The 25912-nt window shown below is 42.1% G+C and overlaps 2 protein-coding genes across 4 annotated transcripts in view; one reads left to right on the forward strand and one right to left on the reverse strand.

Moving 5' to 3' along the window:
* Nucleotides 1-13235, reverse strand: part of CFAP61 (cilia and flagella associated protein 61) — a 264938-nt gene extending 251703 nt beyond the window's left edge. Inside the window, exons 1-3 of the mRNA XM_032604424.1 lie at nucleotides 13216-13235; nucleotides 9454-9610; nucleotides 2144-2294 (exon numbers count right to left, since the gene is read on the reverse strand). Of these exons, the coding sequence (XP_032460315.1) occupies nucleotides 2144-2294; nucleotides 9454-9596 (294 nt within the window). The 5' untranslated portion in view covers nucleotides 9597-9610; nucleotides 13216-13235. The remainder of the gene's footprint in view (nucleotides 1-2143; nucleotides 2295-9453; nucleotides 9611-13215) is intronic.
* A 94-nt stretch (nucleotides 13236-13329) lies between these two features.
* CRNKL1 (crooked neck pre-mRNA splicing factor 1) overlaps nucleotides 13330-25912 on the forward strand; it is a 28594-nt gene continuing 16011 nt past the window's right edge. The window contains exons 1-5 of one of the 3 annotated variants that reach the window (XR_004345695.1): nucleotides 13330-13495; nucleotides 15093-15245; nucleotides 16085-16176; nucleotides 16995-17153; nucleotides 17619-17785. Coding sequence is in view for 1 of the 3 variants with exons in the window: in XM_032604418.1 (XP_032460309.1) it covers nucleotides 13445-13495; nucleotides 15093-15245; nucleotides 16085-16176; nucleotides 16995-17153; nucleotides 17619-17785 (622 nt within the window). In the remaining 2 variants the exon portion in view is untranslated. The remainder of the gene's footprint in view (nucleotides 13496-15092; nucleotides 15246-16084; nucleotides 16177-16994; nucleotides 17154-17618; nucleotides 17786-25912) is intronic. The other 2 variants (XR_004345694.1, XM_032604418.1) reach the window with 2 other exon arrangements.

Below are 25912 nucleotides of genomic sequence, written 5' to 3' on the forward strand. Positions count from 1 at the left end.
GGAGGGGGCTGAGTGGTGAGGTGAGGGCAGTGCTTGCACCTCGATCTGGACAACAGGAGCACTTCTGTGTCTCTTGTTTCCTGAGCAATTTCATAGACGGCCTTGGGTGACCACCTGCACATCCGTGTGCCTCGGTCTCCCTTCCTGTCGGGTGGCACGTGCCCTAAGAACACTCAGAAGGTGTTTATCAAACATAAAATGGCGAGAGAAGAATCATGAGTTTAGTTCATGAGCTTGAAAACTCCCCAGAGGCAAGCAACACGAACTCCAGAGTCCAGATGACAACAGCGACAGTGAGAGTTCGATGTCGCAATGTGAGCACTTCCCATGCATGGACTCACCTGACCCCATGGCATCTGCTTTACATTCTGGTCAGGACTCGCCTTGCTAGTGCATGGTTTATTACTTGGCTGATTTATCCCCCAAATTCTCTCTTCCATCAAAAATATTACAGTTCAATATTTATTCCTTAGCTTTAAGATAAAAATCATTATTTTAGTTGCAGATACCCCCGGGGTAGGTAAGCCATTAAGCCATAAGCCTCTATACCCATGCTGTCCAATAGGAAAATAATTCAAGCCACAAATGCTGGGAACATATGTAATTTTCAAGTTTCTAGTAGATATATTTTTAAAAAGAAGTAAACAGGTGAAATTAATGTTAATATATTTTATTTAACCTAATATATTCACATTATTATCCTTTTAAGAAGTAGTAAATATAAAAATTCTCAACAAGGTATTTTATACTCTTTTTTTTCCTACTGAGTGTTTGATGTCCAGTGCATATTTTATACTCAGAGCTCATCTCAGTTCAAACTAGCCACATTTCAAGTGCCCAAATAGCTACATATGGCTGATGTACCCTCCAGGACCGGCCCAGCTCTACACTATTGAAGGAAGTAGTTTAAAAAGAAACAATTTTAAAAGAACAAGAAAAGGAACAAAAGGGGAAAGAATTTAGGAAGAATGGTGTTAATTTATAATTCTCAAAAAGATAAAATCATGACCCTAATGCAAATACAAAATGCACGTATCAGAGATTGATTCAATCCATCAATCCATGAGGCAACCAGTGAGATGATACAAAACGATTCATTGCACTTGAGAAGCTGGCTTCAGGCAGTTTTAATGAGGAAATGTTAGAAGATTGCCCAGCTAGATACAAAAGAGTTCAGGTCCCACTGGGCCAGAAACTGTAACCTTTGAGGTTATCTCTTCCACCACACTGAAGTTATTTACATCTCAAATGAACAAAAATCTACCAGTTCATCACTGTTCCTGCGGAACTGTAAAATAGCTCAGTCAATAGAAAATCAATCAAAAGTACAAGCACAATGGAAAGAATCTTTTTGGCCTATTTCCAAGCTTGAGATAATTTTTCTGACAGTGGTGACTGCGAGCGCAGGGGACCAGGGGGAGGCAGCCTCTAGCTGAACAGATGCTGGGTAACTAAGTGCTGGGCTGCGCGTGTTTGCGTGTGTGCGCGCGCACGAGTCCGCTCGTTCACACAGTTGCCATTCCCCAGGGCTCCGGGACGTGCTCTTGAACTCCACCGACAGGGCAAGCGTGCTGCCCGCAGTTGCAGCCTCAGCCTCTGGCTCTCTGCAGCAACTGGCCCGGATGCTGGCCTGGCTCTGGCGGCCGAGGGACAGCTCAGGCTACCAAAGCCCAACTCCCCGAGACCCGATGACCTGGCTTCTGTGGGTCGACAGGGTGTCCTGTGTCCGCAGCTGGGAGACATCAAGTAAGCCAGAGCCCATGAGGGCACTTTGAAAATTACAGAGCATGACTTGAATCTGAGGCTCTGTTGTCATTATTTCAGGGGCAGATGTGTAAATGGCAGGTCCCTCCCAGCAGGTCAAAGACTTGGGAGCACAGCGTGGAGGCCTGGGAAGCGCAGTCCTGATGCTCTGCTAATTCCTTGCCGTGCCCCACCCCCAGTCCTCCTCTGAGGCTTCCTGCTCTCAGACTCCCCTTCCCTCTCCACCAGATAAGTTCATTTCTGTCCATCATGATGTCACACACTTTTTGTTGTGACTTTTGAACTGCTCAGTCTAAAAACTGAGAAGACCTATATGCAAACATAGGACTTCCCTTCCAAATTCAAGCTGTTCTCATAAGCAACGTGCATGGTTACTCACTGTGCATGGGATTTCACTGTCCATCTCCCGGAACACGGACACCCAGTCGTCCTGTGGGGCGACATTCCAGTTGGGATAGTCTAGGAAGGTGGCCTGGGCCATGATCTCCTCCTGGTCATTGTGGAGGGTGATGGCAAAGTTTGCCTTCTCCCTGCGGAAACGATTCCAATTGCACACATGAGGAAGGTACCAGAAGTGAGATGAAGAGGTGTCGTTTTCTCCCACCTTTGGCTACTGGATCTTGGCAACCACTGCACGAGATATGATAGCCTACGGAAGAGGTGGGAGCAACGTGGCAGCAAGTCTGGAAGTGCATCTTTCAGGACATCTGGTGCTACCGACCCCATCTTCACAGAAAATTACACTTCATTAGAAAGGTGTAACGTCTATGATATAACGTGTCCAATACCCCTCCCTTGGAGACAGGCTGGGGAAACCGTTGACCGTAGTCTTCCCCATCCTCTCCATGTTGCCAGCTCCACTGTGTTGCCCTAAACACGTACATTTAGGATGGCCAACTGGCCCACGTACGTGTCCCTCACACACATGCACTTCCAGTACTTAATTATTTTCTTTAAGCCAGTTCACTTTTGGCTGAAATAAGTCTATTTCAATAAAAAGTTTTACATCACTATCATAAATGGAAAACCATTATACCTTCCTATAAACAGAAGGTAACTATAAAAATGAAGAGATGACACTTAAAACAAAAATTGCTCTGGGGCTTCCCTGGTGGCGCAGTGGTTGAGAGTCCGCCTGCCGATGCAGGGGACACAGGTTCGTGTCCCGGTCTGGGAAGATCCCACATGCCGCAGGGCGGCTGGGTCCATGAGCCATGGCCGCTGAGCCTGCGCGTCCGGAGCCTGTGCTCCGCCACGGGAGAGGCCACAACAGTGAGAGGCTCGCGTACCACTAAAAAAAAAAAAAAAAATTTCTTGCATGGTTTGAGTCAAATCACTTGGGTCCCACCAGAGCTGTGGGCACCTTTGGGAAACACTGTGCTCAGGACACCAATCTCAGCACCTCCAGCCACCATCCCCTCTCACAGGAAGTCACAGTCCTCAGCCACCGTGGACTCCAGCAGGGGTGCCCCGGGCCCAGGCACTGCAGCTGGCTGCCCTCTGGTACCGAGAACAGGGGATCCACACAGGGCGCTCATTAGCAGGAGGAGGTAGCCCCCCAGCTCCTCCCGTCTGATTCACTGACGCCCCTACCCCTCATTCTACTCCTGCAGGGCTCCCTCCAGCTCCTGGTCCTCTGGGGCCCCCTGCTCCGGGCTCCCAGAGCCACGACCTATGGCTTCACACTGACAGTCCTCGCTCTAACCCAGATGAGAAAAGGCCCAGGGCACGGGACCACGGAGCATCAGCAATGATAGTGATAGAGGTGGTGGAGGAGGAAGTAGGCAAGAGCTGGGACCAGGCAGCTGCCATCCCCTCAGGGAAGCAAGGGAAATGTGCTCCTGGAATCCCAATTTGAACCTGAAATGCATTTATCCATGGGAACCTAGGGTGGCGGTTGTGTTCTATAGTACAATTAGCATGGTACTATATGGCACAGACATTATAGATTAAATAGGCTTTTGTGGGCAGCCAGCCTCCAATAACATTGTTTCAATGGGAAAATGCACTGCAATTTCCAGAGAGCCTGACTACAAAAAGTAACTTTGGCAGCATATCCTTTTGTATGTACAATTTCACTTCTTATTACCTCTCAGCCAGTAGGTCCTCTACAGGACAGATAAAAATCATCGTGGGAGCAAAAGAGGGAGAGGAGGGAAAAAGGTAGAGGGAGAAGGTGTGTTTCTTTAAAGCTGGTTTAAAATTATTCTTTGTAATAAGCCAAATCCAAACCAAAGAAGTCCTTAAAAATATAGACACAAGCACGAGCACAGGTATGTATTTCACAGAAAATATATTAAAGTTCGAAGATATTATCCAGCAATAGAAATTAGAGTTCTTTTCATTAGAGCGGTGCTTCATTTATTCAGTTGGTTTAAGGAGTTTTCCAAGTTCAGCCAACACTCGTTTTACTTAACCGTACTTGGTGGAAATCTTGGTGAAACAGTGTCTCTATTTTCTGCCTCATTAAGCAGCGTGAGTGAAACAGGGCTCAGAGTCCCTTTACGTCCCCCTCCCCATGCTCTGAACCGTGGAGTTTCCGCCCCCCCCCCCCCCCCCCCGATTGCACTGTGCTATCTGCACACCAAGTGGCCCACTCTTGTGGCCCTTTCCCCACTCACCCACTCTGCCCAATCCGCTCATGTCCTCCCCTAAAACTGAGCAGGGTTTTTAGGTGAGACCACTGTTACTCATTCCTGTATCTCTGTGACTGAGCCAGCAGTCAATAAAAGGAAACTGAATGAACGAGAAAAGAAACCGCCAGTTTTAGAAATGCCCGTAAGATGGGTCTGGAAGCTTGAGGCTGGCCGGCGAGGGGATGGGAGTTAGTTACCTAATGTGAAAACGAAAGGCTACAAGGGCTGGGTAGCAAGGGAGCTGTTTGGGGAGCTCCAGGACACTAATGAAAATGTAAATTTACTTTTACTTCTGAAAATAGGCTGGCTTCTAAGGCAGGCCTCAACGTTATAAGGGCCCCATTTTCACATTAAAAAAACTTTCACTACTCCCCTCCCACATGATGTAAGTTACGCTTTTTGTATCTGCCAATTCAGAAAATACATAAACACATCAGACACATGGATTCCAGGAACCCTTACAGCCACTCCAAGGCCCAGCAGGGGTAGGGTGCTCAGGGACCAGGGACCGGCACAGCACATGTCCAACACATTCTATTGGATGAGTCACAGCTCCAGGCTGATTTCAGAGGCAGAGACTACAGTGCAGGGAGGAACACAGAGGCCCAGAGAATAGGGGAGGCATGGGAGCCTCCAATGTCATCAATGCCCACACCTGCTTTAGCTGCAACACCAGAGTTAACTTGATTTCACGTATTGTATGTATTTACATTTACATACGTATAATTATATATCTAACACATATTTTTATTTTCATTCAACTCATGTATTCTAATTTTTCTTTTTCTTTGTTGACCCATGATTATTTATTATTGCATTTAAAATTTTTCAAATATATGGGCGCTCCTTAATTATCTTTTTGTTATTGATCTCTAACTCCATTGCATTGTTGTCAAAGAACACGCTTTGTGGTACTAACCACTGCTGGGGTTGCTTCATGGCCTAAGAGGAAGTTAGTTTTTAAACATGTTTACATGTCTACTTGACAAGATTATGTATGTTCTAACACTGGCTACAGTGTTCTACATATATCCGTTAGATCAAGTTCTTTAATTGGGTTCTTGTTGAAATCTTTTCTGTTGTAACTGATTTTCAGTTTGCTTGACCTTTCATTTATTTTTTATTTATTTAGTTATTTTGCGGTACGCGGGCCTCCAACTGTTGTGGCCTCTCCCGTTGCGGAGCACAGGCTCTGGACGCGCAGGCTCAGCGGCCATGGCTCACGGGTCCAGTCGCTCCGCGGCATGTGGGATCTTCCCGGACCGGGGCACGAACCTGCATCCCCTGCATCGGCAGACGGACTCTCAACCACTGTGCCACCAGGGAAGCCCGACTTTCATTTATTAACAGAGGTATATTAAATCTCCCATTATGATGGTGGGTATGTCTATTTCATCCTTTTTTCTATTGATTTTTTGCTTTATATATTTTATGACTGTCATTAGGAGCATGCAAGTTTAAATTGTCATACCTCCCTCAAGCACAAAACCTTTCATCATTATATTGCTATAATGACCCTCTTTATCTGCAATGATCCTTTCTGCCAAAAGTATATTTTGTCTGCTATTTATAGAGCAACAGTAGCCTTTTTTTTGGATGAGATTTTGGCCGGCATCTTTTTTTTCCAAATACTTTGACTTTAAATCCTTCTGTGACTTTATATATTAGGTGTGTCTCTTATATGTAAAATATGACTGCTGTTTGTTTTGTTCTGTTTTTAGCCAATCTGCCCATCTTTCTCTTTAAACTGAAAAATTTTGTTCAAATACATTTATTTTGATTACTGATATAACTGAACTGTTTTCTATCTACCTATTACATGATTTTAATATGTTCTATGTTTTCTGTTTCTTTTTTCTTCCTTTATTGCCTTCTTTGAGATTCAGTTTGTTATAAATTTCTTGTTCCATTTTCCCTCTATAGATGAGAAGCTATAATCTCTACACCTATCTTTAAATGATTATTCTAGCCACATTAACATATATTTCTAAAAAAGTCTTTACCCTCTGCTCCAGTTATCAACTGACATGTACCAAACCACCCCTAAGCTTAGTGGCTTAAAACAATTCATTATTATCCCTCATGGTTCTGTGGGCTGGCTGGGCTTGATTGAGAAGTTTTTGGTTGGGATCTCTCAGGTGATGGCAGTCAAGTGGTGCTGGTGGTCGGAGTCACCTGACTATCCAATGTCTAAAACAGCTCCACTCATACTGTTAGCAGTTGATGCTGGTTGTTGGCTGGGAGCTCGGCTGAGGATGCCAAGTGAAGCACCTGCGTGTGGCCACGTGAATTGAGCATTTAACAGTATGGCATCTGGGTTCCAAGAGGGAGCATTCCAGAGCCCAGTGGAAGCTGCAGACTTCTTATGATCTAGACTTGAAGTCATAAAGCATCACTTTTACTGACTTCTATTGGTTACACAGGGCCAACCCTGATTCAGGGCAAGAAGGGACTACAAAAGGACTGAATGTAGGACGTGTGGCTCACGGGAGGGAGGGGGAGCACCTCTGAATACTAGCTACCAACCCTCCCCCTGAACAATACCTTAAGAGTACTTTCAATCTAACCACATGACTCCCAATTTATCTGCTATTTTTGTCCTGTATTTTAGCTAACTTATTATTCATATCCTATAACTTACCATTTACATTTAATACCCGTATTAAATTAGTCATTATTAATGTTATTATTTCATACAAGCTAGATTTTTCTCATATTTGTACATATTTTTGTTTACATTCCTTCTTTTATCTTGGGTTTTCCAGCTGAGATATTCTTCCGTCTGCCTAGAGTATATTCTGAGGAATTTCCTTAATTCAGAGTTCACTGGTAAACTAGCTTTTGTTTGTCTAAAAAATGCATTCATTTTCCCCTAGGTATTGAAAAATTGTTTCTCTAGGTATACAATTCTAGTTTGATGTTATTTTCTCTCCAATATTAAAGACATTCCATTATCTTCTGGGTACCATTGTTGCTAGTGAGAAATCGTCATTAGTCTAATTTTTAGTTGTTTGCAGGTAATTTCTTTTCTTTATAGTTATTTTTCAGATCTTCTCTTTAGCTTTGGTGTTTTGCTGTTTCATTATGATGTGGTTAGTTGTAGAATTCTCTGTGTATTTTTCCTATTTGGGATCCATTGAGTTTTCTAGAAAAATTGGTGCTTCTCAACGATTCTGGGAAATTCTCAGCCATTATCTCTTCAAATATTGACTCTTGCACTTCCTATTATCTCCCTTTAGAAGTCTGATTAGACCTATTTGTTAAATATTCCATTCTTATTTTTTGTCTCTGTCTCTTTGTGCTGAATTCTAGGTGATTTATTGGTATTGATGCCCCAGTTCACTACTTCTGTCTTTAGCTGTGTCTATTACAATGTCTAATTCATCCACAGAGCTTTTAATATTAGTTCTATTTTTTTCTAGATGGTCTATTAGACTTTTTTTAATTCTCATTTTTCATTTTTATGGTCTTTTAAAACATATCTTCTCAGTTTAGACAAAGTAAGCATAGTTATTTTATATTCTTTGACTTAATATCTGAAGTCTTTGAGAGTCTGATTCTGCTGTATAGTTTTTTGTTGTTGGTTCTCACTAATGGTGAATGTCTCCTTGTATATTTTTGATTTTTGACTGTGAGCTCATGTTCCTTTGAATTTTATCTGTGAGTATTATTGGAAGTCTGAGCTGAAGCTCCACCCCTTCAGACCTGAGCTGTACTTATTTCAGTGGGTCTCCTGGACACACTACTAACGTGCAACCACTTTTAATCAAATTCTCCACTTCCTCCACTTTATTCAGTCTATGGGCGAACTAGTTTAGGTGGTCTAAAAATGCATTCATTACTTGGGAAGTTTTGAAGCTTTTGGGGACCATGCAGATAATTAACACAGACCTTGAATCAACACGTGCTTATGAATTCTTGGGGAAGGCTTTATCCCCCTTCATTCATGCTGAGGCTGAAACAGGCTAGTTTCCTTACTTTTATGCAGTGGGTTTGTCTCCTTCATCCTTACAAAGAACTGCACAGTTTTATACAAAGAAATCTAATACTTCCCTCCTTAAGTGGATGGAGTATTTATCTTCTGTTCTTTGTGAACCTGTCAAAACAAAACTGTGAGGTTTCTAGAATGCAGCAAAAATCCTCAAGGAGAAAGTGGTGTGGGTTCCTGCTATTGTCCTGAAGTTTCTGATTTCATTATGACAATGTTCTCTGCACAGTCCGTACGCGTGTGCGTGTGTGTGTGTGTGTGTATGTATCAACATGTTTCCATCCAGAGGACATCATTAAGGTGTTTAATTCACCATAATGTCAAAAAAATGAAATCATTTCATTGTTATACACATTTTGAAAGCATTTTTATACACATATTGTTCTCCAACAAAACTGTACCAAATTTACGTTACATTCATCAGTGTGGTGATCAGAAATTGCAAATTTTAATGTCTTAGGCTGGCCTAGTTTAAACATTTCAACTGTATTTAACCTGAAGCTTTATGAAATCCAAAACACTGCTCTCTCTTATCATTTTCAATAAAAATAATGAGGAACAGCTTATAGGATATTCATATTCTGGTGTCCAAAAAAAAAAAAACAAAACAGGGAGAAAAAAGATAAAAAAAAAAAAACCTAGGCATATTTTGAAGATTAGAAGAACATTTCAACAGGAATGGCTAAGAGCACATCCAGGCTTTGTCACTTACTAACTGCTGGACCTTGGGCGAGCCTCCACTCTCTCATCTGTAAAATGGGTGTGACAGTGGCTACCTCAGAGTTAAACAAGACGATGTTGGCAAAGCACAGAGTCTGAAAGAAAATAAATTCTCAAAACGGGTAGCTAAGTGACTCTACTAGTGGGTGGGGCAGTTGAGATTTGAACCCTAGTTTGCCTGAATCCAAAAGTCATGAGAAGTCTTTTCAATTTACATGTTGTTACAGGACTTAGCGATGGTTGTTCCCAGAGATCTCCCGCTCAGTAGGGCAGATTTTCCTGCTGCCCTTTCCTCGCCAAGCCCCACAAGGACAAAGGAGTGGAGCCCCTTTGCTATGTACTTACAGAAGAGAGATGATGTTAAGACTCCCAAACAGCTTCTGGGTAAATTTTCTAATGAGGTTTTTGATGCAATAAGTATCCTGTGACTCTGTTCTCCGGCAGTGAACCACCTCCACCTTTCCTCTTGGAGAAGTGAGTACTGACATTTTTGATCCTGTCCCTGAAAGACAGAAAAACAGCCCACTGTTAGCCTGAGATGACAAGCCAGTCTGGCTTCAGTACTTACAAAACAGGACATTCCTCCAATTTCTGTGTGGTCAGAGTGAGCGTGGCTGGTGGAGGCTGTGACGACTGTCCCCAAAAACCAGTTAACACGTGTCTCTCCGGGAGAATGATGTTTCTGAGGACTGGCCTGTCTAGAAATGTCTGCAACTGTATTCTTTGTTTCCCACAAAGCTGCTTTAAAATATTCAAACAATAGGGCTGAAGAACATTGAAAGGAATTATTTACTGATTCAGGGTCTTCATATTTAATCAGCTGCCATGACACGTGGTCAAGAGTTACAGGGGAAATACAGTTGCCGCCCATGGTCCATACAGAGCTCCCCAAACTGGAGCCCTGAGGGGCAGCAGTCCTGAGACGTATTTTGAAGGGAAAAGAGTCCAGTGGTCAAATAAGTGTAAGAGGCACTGCTTGTAAAGGCCTTCCACAGGGGCCGCTATGCCCATGAAAGTCTCTGGGAAGCTCCAGGATACAGCACCTGCTTTCTTTGTAGAACTCAACTCAGCCTTTCCTACAGCCAATCTGAGGAGAATCTCTAACGACAGCAATGGTGGAGAGTCTCATGTTCAGAGAGACAGGGTGGGGATGCTGCTGACAGAACAGCAGGCAGCAAACGAGCTCAATCTCTCTCTCTCGATGTCTCAAGGCCTCAATGTGTGTGTCTCTCCCTCCCTCTCTGTTTCCTTTCCTCCCTCCTACCTCCATCTCTCCCTCCCTTCCTTTCTGTTTCCTCTCTTCTTTTTGCCTAAGGAAAAACATCTTATTTTCTTAGCCATTGGGAAGTTCACTTCCGCCATTGCACTGACTCTAAGAGCAGTGTGGGGACTTCCCTGGTGGCACACTGGTTAAGAATCCACCTGCCAATGCAGGGGACACAGGTTCGAGCCCTGGTCCGGGAAGAACCCACATTCCGTGGAGCAACTAAGCCAGTGCGCCACAACTACTGAGCCTGCGCGCTAGAGTCCGCAAGCCAAAACTACTGAGCCCGCATGCCACAACTACTGAGCCCACGTACCACAACTACTGAGCCCACGTGCCACAACTACTGAGCCCACGTGCCTAGAGCCCGTGCTCCACAACAAGAGAAGCCACCGCAATGAGAAGCCCACACAGTGCAACAAAGAGTAGCCCCCGCTCGCCGCAACTAGAGAAAGCCCGCGCGCAGCAACGACGACCCAACACAGTCAAAAATAAATAAATATATATTAAAAACATAAAAAGAGCAGCGTGGAGCGCTCCCGGTGCCCTGGAAGGCTGCCCCATCCAAAGGTAAGCACCATTCTGACTTCTATCACACAGATGCCCTTGGCCACTTTTTGAATACTCTATAAATGGAATTATACAGTGTGTATGGTTTTCTTTCAGAACACAGTATTATATCATTTGGCCTCTTGATGTTGTTCGGATATATTCTTGCACAAATTTCATGATGACTGTATTCCAATAAAATTTTACTTTCTGGACACTGAAATTTGACCTTTATAATAGTGAGTGTATCCTGAAATATTCTTTTGTTTTTTTTCAATTGTTTAAAAATGTTTAAAAAAAATTCTTAGCTCATGGGCCACACAAAAAATAGGTAATGTGCTGAATTTGGCCTATGGGCTATCATTTCCCGACCACCAGAACAGTATTTTAAAAATACAGAGGTAAAAATAATCATTAACCTAGAATTCTATACCTACCTGAATGATCATTTAAAAATGAAAGTGAAATAAGACAATTACTACAAAGACTGAGAGAAATTACCATTCAAAGAACCTGGCTGAAAGGACTAGTAAAAGATGTATATCAAGAAGAAGAAAATTAAAATCAGAAAGGAGCGGAATACAGATGAAACGCTGGGGAAAGACTAGCAAACATGCATGTGTATCTAAATAAGCACTGATGGCCGGAAAAAAAAAAGTAATAATGATGATAAATTTTGCTTTAAAAACAATAGCTGAATTGAATTACCAGACAATTAAAAATTTGTGAGATGGAAGGAAGGCAATCAGAAATAAAACATTCTAAGGTGTTTGAATCTTTTAGAGGCAGCTACAGATGATTAAACTTTGTCAAATCAATTGCGTTGAGTTACAAATTTAAGGGAACTCAAGGGAAATACCTTTTTATTTTAATAGCTATTTATTTATTTACTTCTCTTTGTCACAGTTATATACAATCTCATTCAATTTATCCAAGATTTGAAAAATGAGATAACTTTTAAATGTTTAAATAATAATACGGTGGTACAGAACTATGGCAAATGTTTTTATATCAGTTACGAATGACTTCCGTTTGAGAAATCAGCATAAAAATTTTTTTGAAAGCACTATTATTTTGAAAGCAGAGGTAGATGTGATAGTTCTATGTACATAAATATATAAATAAGTGACTTGTAACTGTCAAAAATTACCAATGAGCCATCAAGCCATGAAAAGACATGGAGGAATCTTAAATGCATATTACTAAGTGAAAGAAGCCAATCTGAAAAGGTTACACACTATATAATTCTAATGATATGACATTCTGAAAATGATTCATTGAAGACAAAAAGTCAGTGGTTGCAGAAGCAAAAAGGGAGGGAGGAATGAATAGGTGGAGCACAAGGATTTTTAGGGCAGTGAATCTATTCTTTACCATTCTATTATGATGGATACATGGCAATGTATTATTTGTCAAATCCCATACACTGTTCAACACCACGAGTGAACCCTCTGTTAACTATGAACACTGGGTGATGATGAGATGATGTGTGATGTGTCAATGTGGGTCCAAGGAATGTGACAAATGTACTACTATTGATAGTGGGGGGGTTGGAAGAGTCGGGAGAAATAGGAATTTTCTGTACCTTTCATTCAATTTTTCTGTGAACCTAAAACTGCTCTATAAAAATAAAGTCTATTATTTAAAAATTCTCTTAGCCATTTGCGTGCACATAATTAATTTTTCTGTTTCTGAAGACAGGTCAAGAACTATACCAGCTAACATTTACTGGGCACTTACATAGATTTTCTCTTTAAACCTCGTGAAATAGATATTATTTTTGTCGTATAGTTAAGGACATTGGGGCTAAGAGAATTGACAAAATTAAGACAGTCACAGAAACTTTAAATATCTGCTTATCTGATCACAAGGCTGGCTTATTTACTAGTACTCTGATGACTTATTTTCACTTTTTTCTATTATCTGGCTTTAAAATACCTTCAGTTGCTTTTAGTTACAAGCCTTAGAGTTAATTATTGGCTCACAACTGTCCAGAAACCAAGTGGGAGTAGACCTCAGGGACTACAAAGCCTAGAATGCACCGCGGCGCCGGGCCGCCGAACCGCCAAGCCGCCGAGGAGTGCAGCAGCTCGCGCTCTGGCCTGCCTCTCTTCCCCCGCCCTCGAGCGTCCGGACCAGAGCCTGGTTCCTGTCCCCTTGCCCGGTGCCGCGGCTCTACAGAGCCACCCGTCCTCGCACGGTCATCCCAGTCCCTGAGGCGACCTGGGAATGCGCCCCGGACGCCCCGGAACCTACCCGCCTCCCTGCCGGGAAGCCAGCTCTCCCCACCTCACCTGGAACTCCAGACGCCGTGCTCCAACCGCGGTTCCGAGTAGGACGCGCAGCCCGGTTACCACAGAAACGACGTTGCCTCCGTCACGGCGCGAGAGGGAGGTCAAAGGTCACTCCAGCCATTTCCGCTTCCCGTTCCGGGATCCAGCTTGTAGGAAGGCTTTGCGGTGCGGCGCGTACCCTGGGCCCGTTTCTGGGGTCTAGGGGTCGCCTGAGACTGCCGTTGCAGCCATGGCGGCCTCCACCGCGGCCGGGAAGCAGAGGATCCCCAAAGTGGCAAAGGTAGGCGGCGGCGCGGGGCTTCGTGGAAGGAGGCCTAGGAGAGGGTTTGGCCCCGCCTGAGTGGTGCCCGGGGCGGGAGGCGTGTGGTCCCGGGAGCCGGCCCACCCAGTGCGGGACCGCGGGGGAGCGGGAGGGAAGGGCCAGCCGGTGGGGGGCGGGGGGCGGGGAGACGCACCAGTGTCCGCGGGACCGTAGTGTGGCGAGGTGTTTTGCGAGGGAAGGAGTGGGGTCCTTCAATACAGACCAGCTGAGCCGGGTAAGCGCTAGGCGCTGGGGGGCTCCTACGAGGGCGGGCGACGAGCAGCCCTCCAGTAAGATACCTTAAGTGTAAAATTGCAACCTTGCAAAGGCTACTGAGGCCGAGTGGAATATGCCGTGGCATCTGGGCTTGTGTGAGGGGTTTCCAGCGTAAACTTTGCTGAGGAAGAGATGGTTAAGCTGACCCTTGAAGGCGGAATAGGAGTTACCCAGCTGAAAGTGGAGGGAATGAGAGTAGATGAGAAGAGCTGTGTGTTGGCATAATTTAAGCAATTAAACAAAATATCTGAAACGCGCTGATATTTCCGTCGGCGGCTAATACTTAGCGAGTGCTTAATATATGTGACAGGCTTTGTTCTAAAACATTTACAGATACTCTCCCTTCAGTCTATTTCTGGAGCCTGTCCTTTACATACCCATGTAGATGACTCCCTGAGATAATGTGTAGAAAGCACATAGCACAACTTCTGGTAGTTAATGCTCATTAGGTATGAGCCATCGTCATTATCATTATCATCATTCCACACATGGCATTAAATACTTAATATTTCTTATAATTCAGTTCCATAAACTTCTATTGGGCTCCATGGGTCCCATAGAAATATAACATGAGCCACATAGGTAATTGTAAGTTTTCTCATAGCTATGTTAAAACAGGTGACGTGAATTTTAATTTATATATTATATTTAGCTGGTGTAGCCAAGATAGTGTCATTCCAACATGTAAGGAATATAAAAAGTTTAATTAGGTAGTTTATTCTCTTTTTCATATTAAGTCTTCAAAATCCCTTGTGTGTTTTACACTTGCAGCCCAGTTTGGACTCACCAAAAGTGATTCATGGCTGCTGTGTTGGACAGCACAGCTCTGAGACCTCAAGAACCTTACAGTCTAATGATGGGAACTTACTGAATATGTCTTTGAAATGCCATGAAAAGTCAAACGCAGTTATCCACCTGGGGCAGAAGTTGAAGACTTCTGTAAATAGAGGTTGAAATGCCAGATAAGAAATGGCACACATCTTGATAAAACAAAACCTTTTGTGAGAATTTTACCAAGGCAGCCTCGAAGTTTATTATTACACTATTCTAAAAGGAAAACTTGCTGGTTTTGCTATCTTGTCTCTTGAGGCTTTTACCTATGGCTTTGTAATAGATACCCTGCATAAGATAGAAAATATTTTCTTTACCTTGTTTCATAGAGAAATGGGAGCATGTCATGCAAAGAGGGCATCTTGTAGTAATGTTTATAAAGTTCACATCCAAAAATATGTTCATTTGTTTCTTAAACCTTCTTGCGGAGAGCACTTGCTAAAAATAGAAATGTTTCCTGTCTTAAAAGGTGAAAAACAAAGCCCCAGCTGAGGTGCAGATAACTGCAGAGCAGCTGCTAAGAGAAGCTAAGGAAAGAGAACTTGAGCTTCTTCCACCTCCCCCTCAACAGAAGATCACAGATGAAGAAGAGTTAAATGATTACAAACTGAGGAAGAGGAAGGTGGGTCCATGTGATATCTTTTAGTCTGTTGATGTTGTTAGGAATTTATAGGTCAGAGTTTGAAAAGTTCCTCACTGGTTAGAGAGACTAGAAGCTCAGAAGAGGTGAGTGTTTCTAGCCACATGAATAGTATAACTTCTGGTTACCAGGTGATTGCATTGTGCTAAGCTCTATGAAATATGCCATGAGTTGTCTGTCTTAAAGAAATTAAATCCATCAGAGACAGAATGTTTGGTGCTGAAACAAAGATGAGTGGAAGTTTAACAGGCAGAACAACAGACAGCTGGAGGAGGGGTGGAATTAGCGAGATTGCATTATGTTCTTCTGTCTGTACCGCCTTGTGTGTTAAGAGGTAACACCTGGGATAGAGCTGCGAGAAGACTTGGGGATCTGATCCGACCTTCTCACCCTAGGATGTGGGATCATTTTAAACTGCTAATCTTACTGTATCTACTTATTAGTTATCCTCAATGAACTGTGTATGAAATTCTGAGACATTGAGAGGACTTAAAATAGGTAAAAACGTTTTCTTATTAGGAAAAGTGTAGAGTATATTAAAGTACCAGTTAGTTGTCATGAGCAATAAGAGAAAATATCAACAATTCTAATAATTCTTTTTATCTGAAGTTTTTCTCTCTGTTTGCATGTAAGACTTTAAGGAGACACTTGTGACCATAACCTTCTTTAGTAGGTTTCTTATTTCTTGAGGCTTCCAGGATGTAATTTCTCTTAAATAAGAGCAAAATGAATAAACTTCTTAGTACAAAGATCAATAGACAAAAGACGATATCATTTTTAGTTATTTTCCCTTTAATTTGACCCTTTTTGCCTTTTGCCAGACTTTTGAAGATAACATAAGAAAAAACAGGACTGTGATTAGTAACTGGATAAAATATGCACAATGGGAAGAGAGTCTAAAGGAGATTCAAAGGTAAAAATCACTGAGCATGTAATTGTATAAATAAAATTTCATAAATTACCAGATACTAAAACATAGCAAAAGTTAAAGCACGAGTAAAAGCGTGTGTCTCTGGTAATAATTTTCTAAGTGTGTTCCATGGGACCCTAGGGTTCCTTTGAGGGGCATGAGGGCCACTGTGGTGGAACAGTCCTGGGGGGAGCAGTGGAGGCTCCCCAGGGTGGGTCTTGCCATGGGCACACACTTTATAGCCAGAGAAGTGCAGTTCCATCTGCTGTCTCCATATTGGGATTTTTTTTTTTTAAATAAAAATTATTCCACTGAAAACCAGTGGCCAAAAAGATGACATCACAGCCTGAGCCTTCCTGTTGTCCCCTTTTCTGTGTTCTCCCAGCCTGCCACCTGCTCTGGTGGGGCCTGAGCACCTGTCGCTCCCTGGACACATCTTGCCTCCTCAACCTGACATCTGGCTGTTCTCTCTGCCCGCACTGAGCATCCTCCCTACCCATCTTGGCCTCTGGAACTTTTCCCAAGTTCTTACCTACTGCCTGGCCTTTTCCACCAGACGTTTTCATTTCTTTCCTCTCTACTTCCTTGTGCAGACCTTGACTATAACATTTGTCACACTGTGTTGCAATTACACTCATGTCAGTCTTTCTCTGAGTCTTGTTAAGATTCCTGAGAACATCAGATCTTTTCACCTTTTTATGCCCAGAACCTGGCTCATGGTAAACACCTGACAGAATAGCAGAGCATTGCAGATGGTTTCAAATGCTTGCATGTGTGTTGCGTGTACTGTTTCTGATACCCTCCAAATCTTGCTTCTCTAGGGCTCGATCCATATACGAACGTGCTTTGGATGTGGACTATCGAAATATTACACTCTGGCTGAAATATGCAGAAATGGAAATGAAGAATCGCCAGGTCAACCATGCCCGAAATATCTGGGACCGGGCCATAACGACTCTGCCTCGCGTCAACCAGTTCTGGTAAGTTTCTGATCTATTGAAATGGCCTTTTGTAGACTACAAATATCCACATTTTTGTGTATTTATTTTACTTATAGTTGTAATCGTATATATATTTAATCTTACATCTTATTTTTTCTTTAAACATACTATCAGTATGTTTTAATGTCCTTTAGTCTGCTAAGTTATAATCTCAATGTATAATAGCTGTGTAATCAAAACAAATTTTGGTTGTAATCTTTTATGCATAAAAATCATCTTGTCAAACTAAGCAACTTTTGAGGAGAAAAATCCTTTTTTCCAATGGTTGATCCTTTTCAGATTTACATTTTAATAAGAAAACATGTTTGACTTAACCTTTAGGGAAGAGAAAGCCCTAAATCTTCTTCATGTTTAACAAAGTTAGAGCTAGAGATTGCCAGAGACTGTTTTTTTCCCCTAAGTCATTTTGACCATGACAGATAATTTAGGATGATTTTGTTAAAGGTACAAGTACACGTACATGGAGGAGATGCTGGGGAACATGGCGGGTGCCCGGCAGGTGTTCGAGCGCTGGATGGAGTGGCAGCCAGAGGAGCAGGCCTGGCACTCCTACATCAACTTCGAGCTGAGATACAAAGAGGTGGATCGGGCCCGCACCATTTACGAACGCTATATCCTTTGGACGGGTCTGTGTGGTGCCCTTTTCCCAGGTGCTGCACTCCCGTGGGGCTGTGGTCTGGTTGGGACATGTGGTCATTGATGTTGGCCTAGAAGTCAACATCTGCTGCGTAGACTTCGTTTATATTTTCTAGGGACACAGGTTGGTCAGAAAAGAAGTTTGTGGTCTGGATAATTGAATCTTTTCCAGTGAGACTTTGGTCTGTTTATACTTTGGCATTAACAATGTGGTTCCTTGTGGAAGGTGACATCCTAAGGCCCTGGCCACTGCATTGGGTCCTGGTTTGTTCTGGGGTGTATGTTGGTCATTAGCACTGGTACTGGAGTCGATCTAGAGGGTTACCATTTACTAGCCATGTGACCTCAATGCATCGGGTAACTCCTTGGAGCCTTGGTGTCCTCATCTTTAAAAGGAAGGTAAAAGTTCCCGCTGTGGGCTGACTGTGAAGAGGAGATGGTAACACGGGAAAGCACTCTCAGGAACTTGAAATAGTTGATTCTCCTTTTTCACTGTTCTTGTACTTGTGAATTCTCCTACTTGCTAAAGTTTATTTGTAAACCCAAAATCAGTATTTGTGGTACTTTGGCAGTCATTTGCAGACAAGCCCAGAGTGATGAAAACTGAATCACCTCAAGGCACATGGTCCCAGTTGAGGACAAACAAGACAATCATCTGCCTTCTGTCTCTGCTGTCCTGCAAGGATGACCGGGTCAAGGGATGGCAGGGGCGGTACAGGGGAGAGAGAGACACTTCAGCTCTGGGGCCAGCTGGATGGGGCTGAATCCTTTTTCTGGCACCAGCTGGTGGGCAGCCTCAGGCAAGTCACTTAACACTTCTGAGATTTGTTTTCTCTTTCATAAAGAAAATAGAATCTACCAACATTAGTTGTTTTTAGGATTTAAAATCACAATCTGTGTGAGATGTGTGTGTGTGTGTGTATGTATGTGTGTGTGTGTATTTCCCCTAGGAGCAGTGATTTGGTATTTGCTAGGCAGAATGACTTCATAGAACATAACTACTGCGAGATCCAAGACTCAACTTTATTATGCAATTTTAACATCTTAATTATGACTACTCATTTTGATATTACTAGTTTAACAACAGCATTTATAGTGACTGCTTTGTGCCATGCATTATTCTACGCACTTTACAGATATTGTCCTTTAATCCCCACCACAGCCCTGTGACTCAGGAAATTGCTTCATTCTACAGATGAGGAAACAGGCAGGAGAGGGTCTCTCGGGTAGTGATGGAGATGGGATTTGAACCCAGTAGCCGCTTTAGAGCCTGCACTCTTTACATCGTTGCCCTATTTGAATGTATTACTACTTAAGAAATTAAGGATTTCTTCACGGAAGGTAGATTAAAAATACATACGTCCTGTGAAGAAGTAAATGGTAATTCAGAACTTTCTCTTTACGCTCTGGTTAGAAGTTTTCCTTTTGTGACATGTTTTTTTCTTTCTTCCTTTCTTTTTTTTTTAAGTTTTTTTTTTTTTTTTTTTTGTCTGCGCCACGAACCTTGCAGAATCTTAGTTGTCCGACCAGGGATTGATCCTGGACCAAGGCAGTGAAAGCGCCAAGTCCTAACCACTGGACTGCTAGGGAACTTCCTTTTTTTTTCCTTAAGTTTTTATTGGAGTATAGTTGATTTACAGTGTTGTGTTAGTTTCACGTGTACAGCAAAGTGAATCAGTTATACATATATATGTATCCATTCTTTTTCAGATTCTTTTCCCATATAGGTTACCACAGAACATTGAGTAGAGTTCCCTGTGCTATACAGTAGGTCCCTGTTATTTATCTTATATATAGTAGTGTGTATACGTTAATCCCAATCTCCCAGTCGATCACTTCCCCTGACATTTCCCCTTTGGTAACCATAAGTTTGATTTCAAGATCGATGAGTCTGTTTCTCTCTGCAAAAAAATTCATTTGTATCATTTTTTAAATTAAATTCCACATATAAGTGATATATATTTGTCTTTCTCTGCCTGACTTCACTTAGTAAGATAATTTCTAGATTTATCCATGTTACTGCAAATGGCATTATTTCGTTCTTTTTTATGGCTGAGTAGTATTCCATTGTATATATGTACGATATCTCATTTATCCATTCCTTTGTAAATGGACATTTAGGTTGTTTCCATGTCTTCACTATCGTAAATGCTGCTACAATGAACATGGCGTGCACGTATCGTTTCAAATTACAGTTTTCTCCAGATGTATGCTCAGATTGCTGGATCATATGGCAGTTCTATATGTAGTTTGTGTTTTTTTTCAAACATCTTTATTGGAGTATAATTGCTTTACAGTGGTGTGTTAGTTTCTGCTGTATCACAAAGTGAATCAGCTATACGTATACATATATTCCCGTATCCCCTCCCTCTTGCAACTCCCTCCCATCCTCCCTATCCCACCCCTCTAGGTGGTCACAAAGCACCGAGCTGATCTCCCCATGCTATGCAGCTGCTTCCCACTAGCTACGTGTTTTACATTTGGTAGTGTATATATGTCCATGCCACTCTCTCACTTTGTCCCAGCTTACCCTTCCCTTCTCCCTGTGTCCTCAAGTCCATTCTCTATGCCATTCTCTATGTCTGCGTCTTTATTCCTGTCCTGCCCCTAGGTTCTTCAGAACCTTTTTTTTTTTAATTTCATATATATGTGTTAGCATATGTTATTTGTTTTTCTCTTTCTGACTTCAGTCTGTATAACAGACTCTAGGTCCATCCACCTCACTACAAATAACTCACTTTCATTTCTTTTATGGCTGAGTAATATTCCATTGTATATATGTGCCACGTCTTCTTTATCTGTTCATCTGTCAATGGACACTTAGGTTGCTTCCATGTCCTGGCTATTGTAAATAGTGCTGCAATGAACATTGTGGTACATGACTCTTTGAATTATGGTTTTCTCAGGGTATGTGCCCAGTAGTGGGATTGTTGGGTCGTATGGTAGTTCTATTTTTAGTTTTTGAAGGAACCTCCATACTGTTCTCCATAGTGGCTGTATCAATTTACATTCCCACCAACAGTGCAAGAGAGTTCCCTTTTCTCCACACCCTCTCCAGCATTTATTATTTGTAGACTTTTTTTTTTTTTTTTTTTGCGGTATGCGGGCCTCTCACTGTTGTGGCCTCTCCTGTTGCGGAGCACAGGCTCAGCGGCCATGGCTCACGGGCCCAGCCGCTCCGCAGCATGTGGGATCCTCCCGGACCGGGGCACGAACCCATGTCCCCTGCATCGGCAGGCGGACTCTCAACCACTGTGCCACCAGGGAAGCCCTGTTTGTAGACTTTTTGATGATGACCATTCTGACTGGTGTGAGGTAATACCTCATTGAAGTTTTGATGTGCATTTCTCTAATAATTAGTGATGTTGAGCATCTTTTCAAGTGCATTTTGACCATCTCTCTGTCCTCTTTGGAGAAATGTCTGTTTAGATCTTCTGACCATTTGTTGATTGGATTGTTTGTTTTTTTGATATAGAGCTGCATGAGCTATTTGTATATTTTGGAGATTAATCACTTGTTGGTTGCTTCATTTGCAAATATTTTCTCCCATTCTGTGGGTTGTCTTTTCGTTTTGTTTATGGTTTCCTTTGATGTGCAAGGGCTTTTAAGTTTAATTAGGTCCCATTTATTTTTGTTTTTAATTTCATTACTCTAGGAGGTGGAACCAAAAAGATGTTGCTGCAATTTATGTCAAAGTGTTCTGCCTGTTTTCCTCTCAGAGTATCTGGCTTTACATTTAGTTCTTTAATGTATTTTGAGCTTATTTTTATATATGGTGTTAGGGAGTTTTCTAATTTCATTCTTTTACATGTAACTGTCCAGTTTTCTCAGCACCCCTTATTAAAGAGGGTATCTTTGCTCCATTTTATATTCTGGCCTCTTTTGTCATAGATTAGTTGACCATAGGTGTGTGGGTTTATCGCTGAGCTTTCTATCCTGTTCTCTTGATCTATATTTCTGTTTTTGTGCCGATACCATACTGTTTTGATGACTGTAGCTTTGTAGTATAGTCTGAAGCCAGGGAGCCTAATTCCTCCAACTCTGTTTTTTTTCCTCAAGATTGCCTTGGCTGTTTGGTGTCTTTTGTGTTTCCATACAGATTAAAACTTTTTTTCTTTTAGTTCTGTGAAAAATGCCATTGATAGGGATTGCATTGAATCTCTAGGTTGCCTTGGGTAGTGTAGTAATTTTGACAATGCTGATTCTTCCAATCCAAGAACATGTTATATCTTTCCATCTGTTTGTGTCGTCTTTGATTTCTTTCATTAGCATTTTATAGTTTTCTAAGTACAAGTGTTTTGCCTTCTTACATAATAGGTTTACTCCCAGGTATTTTATTCTTTTTGATGTGATGGTAAATGGGATTGTTTCCTCAATTTCTCTTTCTGATTGTTCGTTGTTAGTGTATAGGAATGCAAGAGATTTCTGTGTATTTTGTATCCTTCAGCTTTACCAGATTGAGCTCTAGTAGTTTTCTGGTAGTATCTTTGGGATTTTCTAAGTATAATATCATGTCGTCTGCAAACAGTGACAGTTTTACTTTCTCTCCAGTTTGGATTCCTTTTATTTTTATTCTCTGATTGCCATGCCTAGGACTTCCAAAACTATGTTGAATAAAAGTGGTGACAGTGGACATCCTTGCCTTGTTCCTGATCTTAGAGGAAATGCTTTCAGTTTTTCACCATTGAGTATGATGTTAGCTGTGGGTTTGTCATATATGGCCTTTATTATGTTGAGGTATGTCCCCTCTGTGCCCACTTTTTGGACAGTTTTTATCATAAATGGGTGTTGAATTTTGTCAGAAGCTTTTTCTGCATCTATTGAGATGATCATATGGTTTTTATTCTTCAGTTAACATGGTGTATCACACTGATTTGCAGATATTGAAGCATCCTTGCATCCCTTGGATAAAGCCTACTTGATCATGGTGTATGATCCTTTTAATGTATTGTTTGATTAGGTTTGCTAGTATTTTGTTGAGGATTTTTGCATCTGTGTTCATTGGTGATATTGACCTGTAATTTTCTTTTTTTGTGGTACCTTTTACTGGTTTTGGTATTGGGATGATGGTGGCCTTGTAGAATGAACTTGGGAGTATTCCTTCCTCTGCAATGTTTTGGAAAAGTTTCAGAAGAATCGGTGTTAACTCTTCTCTAAGTGTTCAGTAGAATTCACCTGTGAAGCCATCTAGTCCTGGACTTTTGTTGGAAGTTTTTAATCACAGTTTCAACTTCAGTACTTGAGATTGGTCGGTTCATGTTTTCTGTTTCTTCCTGGTTCAGTCTTGGAAGGTTGTATCTTTCTAAGAATTTGCTAAGAATTTGTCCATTTCTTCTAGGTTGTCCATTTTATTGGCGTATGGTTGCTTTAGTAGTCTCTTATGATCTTTGGTTTTTCTGTGGTGTCAGTTGTACCTTCTTTTTCATTTCTAATTTTATTGATTTGAGGCGTCTCCCTTTTTTTTCTTGATGAGTCTGGCTAAAGGTTTATCAGTTTTGTTTATCTTTTCAAAGAACCAGCTTTTCATTGATTTTTTTTTTCCTATTGTTTTTCTCTATTTCATTTATTTCTGCTCTGAACTTGATGATTACTTTTCTTCTACTAACTTTGGGGGTTTTGTTGTTCTTCTTTCTCTTGTTGCTTTAGGTGTAAGGTTAGGTTGTTTACTTGAGATTTTTCTTGTTTTCTGACGTAAGATTGTATTGCTGTAAACTTCCCTCTTAGAACTGCTTTTGCTGCATCCAGTAGGTTTTGGACTGTTGTGTTTTTGTTGTCATTTGTTTCTAGGCATTTTATGATTTCCTCTTTGAGTTCTTCAGTGATCCCTTGGTTGTTTAGTAACATTGTTCAGCTTCCAAGTGTTTGTGTTTTTTAGTTTTTTTCCTGTAATTGATTTCTAATCTCACAGCGTTGTGGTTAGAAAAGATGCTTGATATGATCTCAATTTTCTTAAATTTACCGAGGCTTGACTTGTGGCCCAATATGTGATCTATCCTGGAGAATGTTCCATATGCACTTGAAGAAAGTGTATTCTGCTGCTTTCGAATGGAATGTTCTGTAAATATCAATTAGGTCTATCTGGTCTAATGTGTCATTTAAAGGCCTGTGTTTCCTGATTGATTTTCTGTCTGGATGATCTGTCCATTGATGAAAGTGGGGTGTTGAAGTCCCCCACTATTATTGTGTTACTGTCGATTTCCCCTTTTATGGCTGTTAGCATTTGCCTTATGTATCGAGGTGCTCCTATGTTGGGTGCATCTATATTTACAATTGTTACATCTTCTTGAATTGATCCCTTGATCATTATGTAGTGTCTTTCCTTGTCTCTTGTAAAAGTCTTTATTTTAAAGGCTGTTTTGTCTGATATGAGTATTGCTACTCCAGCTTTGATTTCCATTTGCATGGAATACCTTTTTCCATGCCCTCACTTTCAGTCTGTGTCCCTAGATCTGAAGTGGGTCTCTTGTAGACAGCATATATATGGGTCTTGTTTTTGTATCCATTTAGCCAGTCTGTGTCCTTTGATTGGAGCATTTAATCTGTTTACATTTAAGGTAGTTATCGATATGTATGTCCTTATTGCCATTTCCTTAATTGTTTTGGATTTGTTTTTGTAGGTCTTTTTTCTTCCCTTCCTCTTTTGTTCTCTTGTCTTGTGATTTGATGACTGTCTTTAGTGTTGTGTTTGGATTGCTTTTGTGTGTGTGTATGTGTGTGTGTATCTATTGTAGTTTTTTGGTTTGCAGGTTCCATGAGGTTCTGATATAGCAGTCTATGTATATATATATATATATATATATATATATATATATATATATGGTGGTTTTAAGTTGCTCATCTCTTAATTTCAAGTGCATTTCCCATTTCCTGCATTTGTATTCTCCTCTTCTCACGGTTGCTGGTTTTGATAATGTGTGTGGATAATTTCCTGCCTTTACTTTATGTTTGCCTTTACCAGTGAGCTTTCCCATTTCTTGTTTCTAGTCGTGGCCTTTTCTTTTCCACCTAAAGAAGTACCTTTAGCATTTGTTGTAAAGCTGGTTTGGTGGTGCTGCATTCTCTTAGCTTTTGCTTGTCTGTAAATCTTTTGATTTCTCCATTGAATCTGAATGAGAGCCTTGCTGGGTAGAGTATTCTTGGTTGTACGTTTTTCCCTTTCATCACTTTAAATATATGGTGCCACGCCATTTTGGCCTGCAGTTTCAGCTGAAAAATCAGCTGATAACCTCATGGGGATTCTCTTGTATGTTATTTGTTGCTTTTCCCTTGTTGCTTTGATATTTTTTCTTTGTATTTAATTTTTCTCACTTTGATTAATATGTGTCTTGGGGGCTTCCCTGGTGGCGCAGTGGTTGAGAATCCACCTGCCAATGCAGCGGACACGGGTTCGTGCCCCGGTCCAGGAGGATCCCACATGCTGCAGAGCAGCTGGGTCTGTGAGCCATGGCTGCTGGGCCTGCGTGTCCAGAGCCTGTGCTCCGCAACGGGAGAAGCTACAACAGTGAGAGGACCGCATACCGCAAAAAAACAAAACAAAACAATAATATGTGTCTTGGCCTGTTCCTCCTTGGGTTCAGGTTGGAGTGGGCTGGGCCAGGAATTGGGGTGTTCAAGCCCACCCACGTGGGAGTCCTTCCCAGTGCATGTGGAGGCAGGGCCTGGTACGTGGAGAAGGAGGCTGCAATGGCAGCCCCAGCTTCCTCCATAAACGTTCCTGGTTGCCGGAGCTCCACACTCCTGTCCCTCCAGGCTGTCTCTGTGCCGCCAACGGCAGTCTTCTACCCGGGTCTGCTCTCCAACGCCACGTTCCAGCACCCATCCCCTTCTGTACCGGCAGACACACACCTCAGGTTGGGGTGTGCAGGGCTGAGGCAGGGACCATCTGTGTAGGTCACACTCTGTCCTGCCTGCCACAGACCAGTTGCTGTGCTCTTCTGCAAGCCCCTGAAGCTCCCCTTCTGTCCCAGCTATCTCCCCACCAGGGAGGGGGCTTCCCTTGGCGCGGGAGCCTCCCCACTCCTTAAGCTCCCCCAAAGGGGCGCAGGTCCCACCCCCCTTCCTCTTCTTTTTGTTTCTTTTGTCCTACCTGGTTACGCAGGGAT

The sequence above is a fragment of the Phocoena sinus genome, chromosome 15 (genome assembly GCF_008692025.1).
Source record: "Phocoena sinus isolate mPhoSin1 chromosome 15, mPhoSin1.pri, whole genome shotgun sequence".
Classification (NCBI taxonomy): Eukaryota; Metazoa; Chordata; class Mammalia; order Artiodactyla; family Phocoenidae; genus Phocoena; species Phocoena sinus.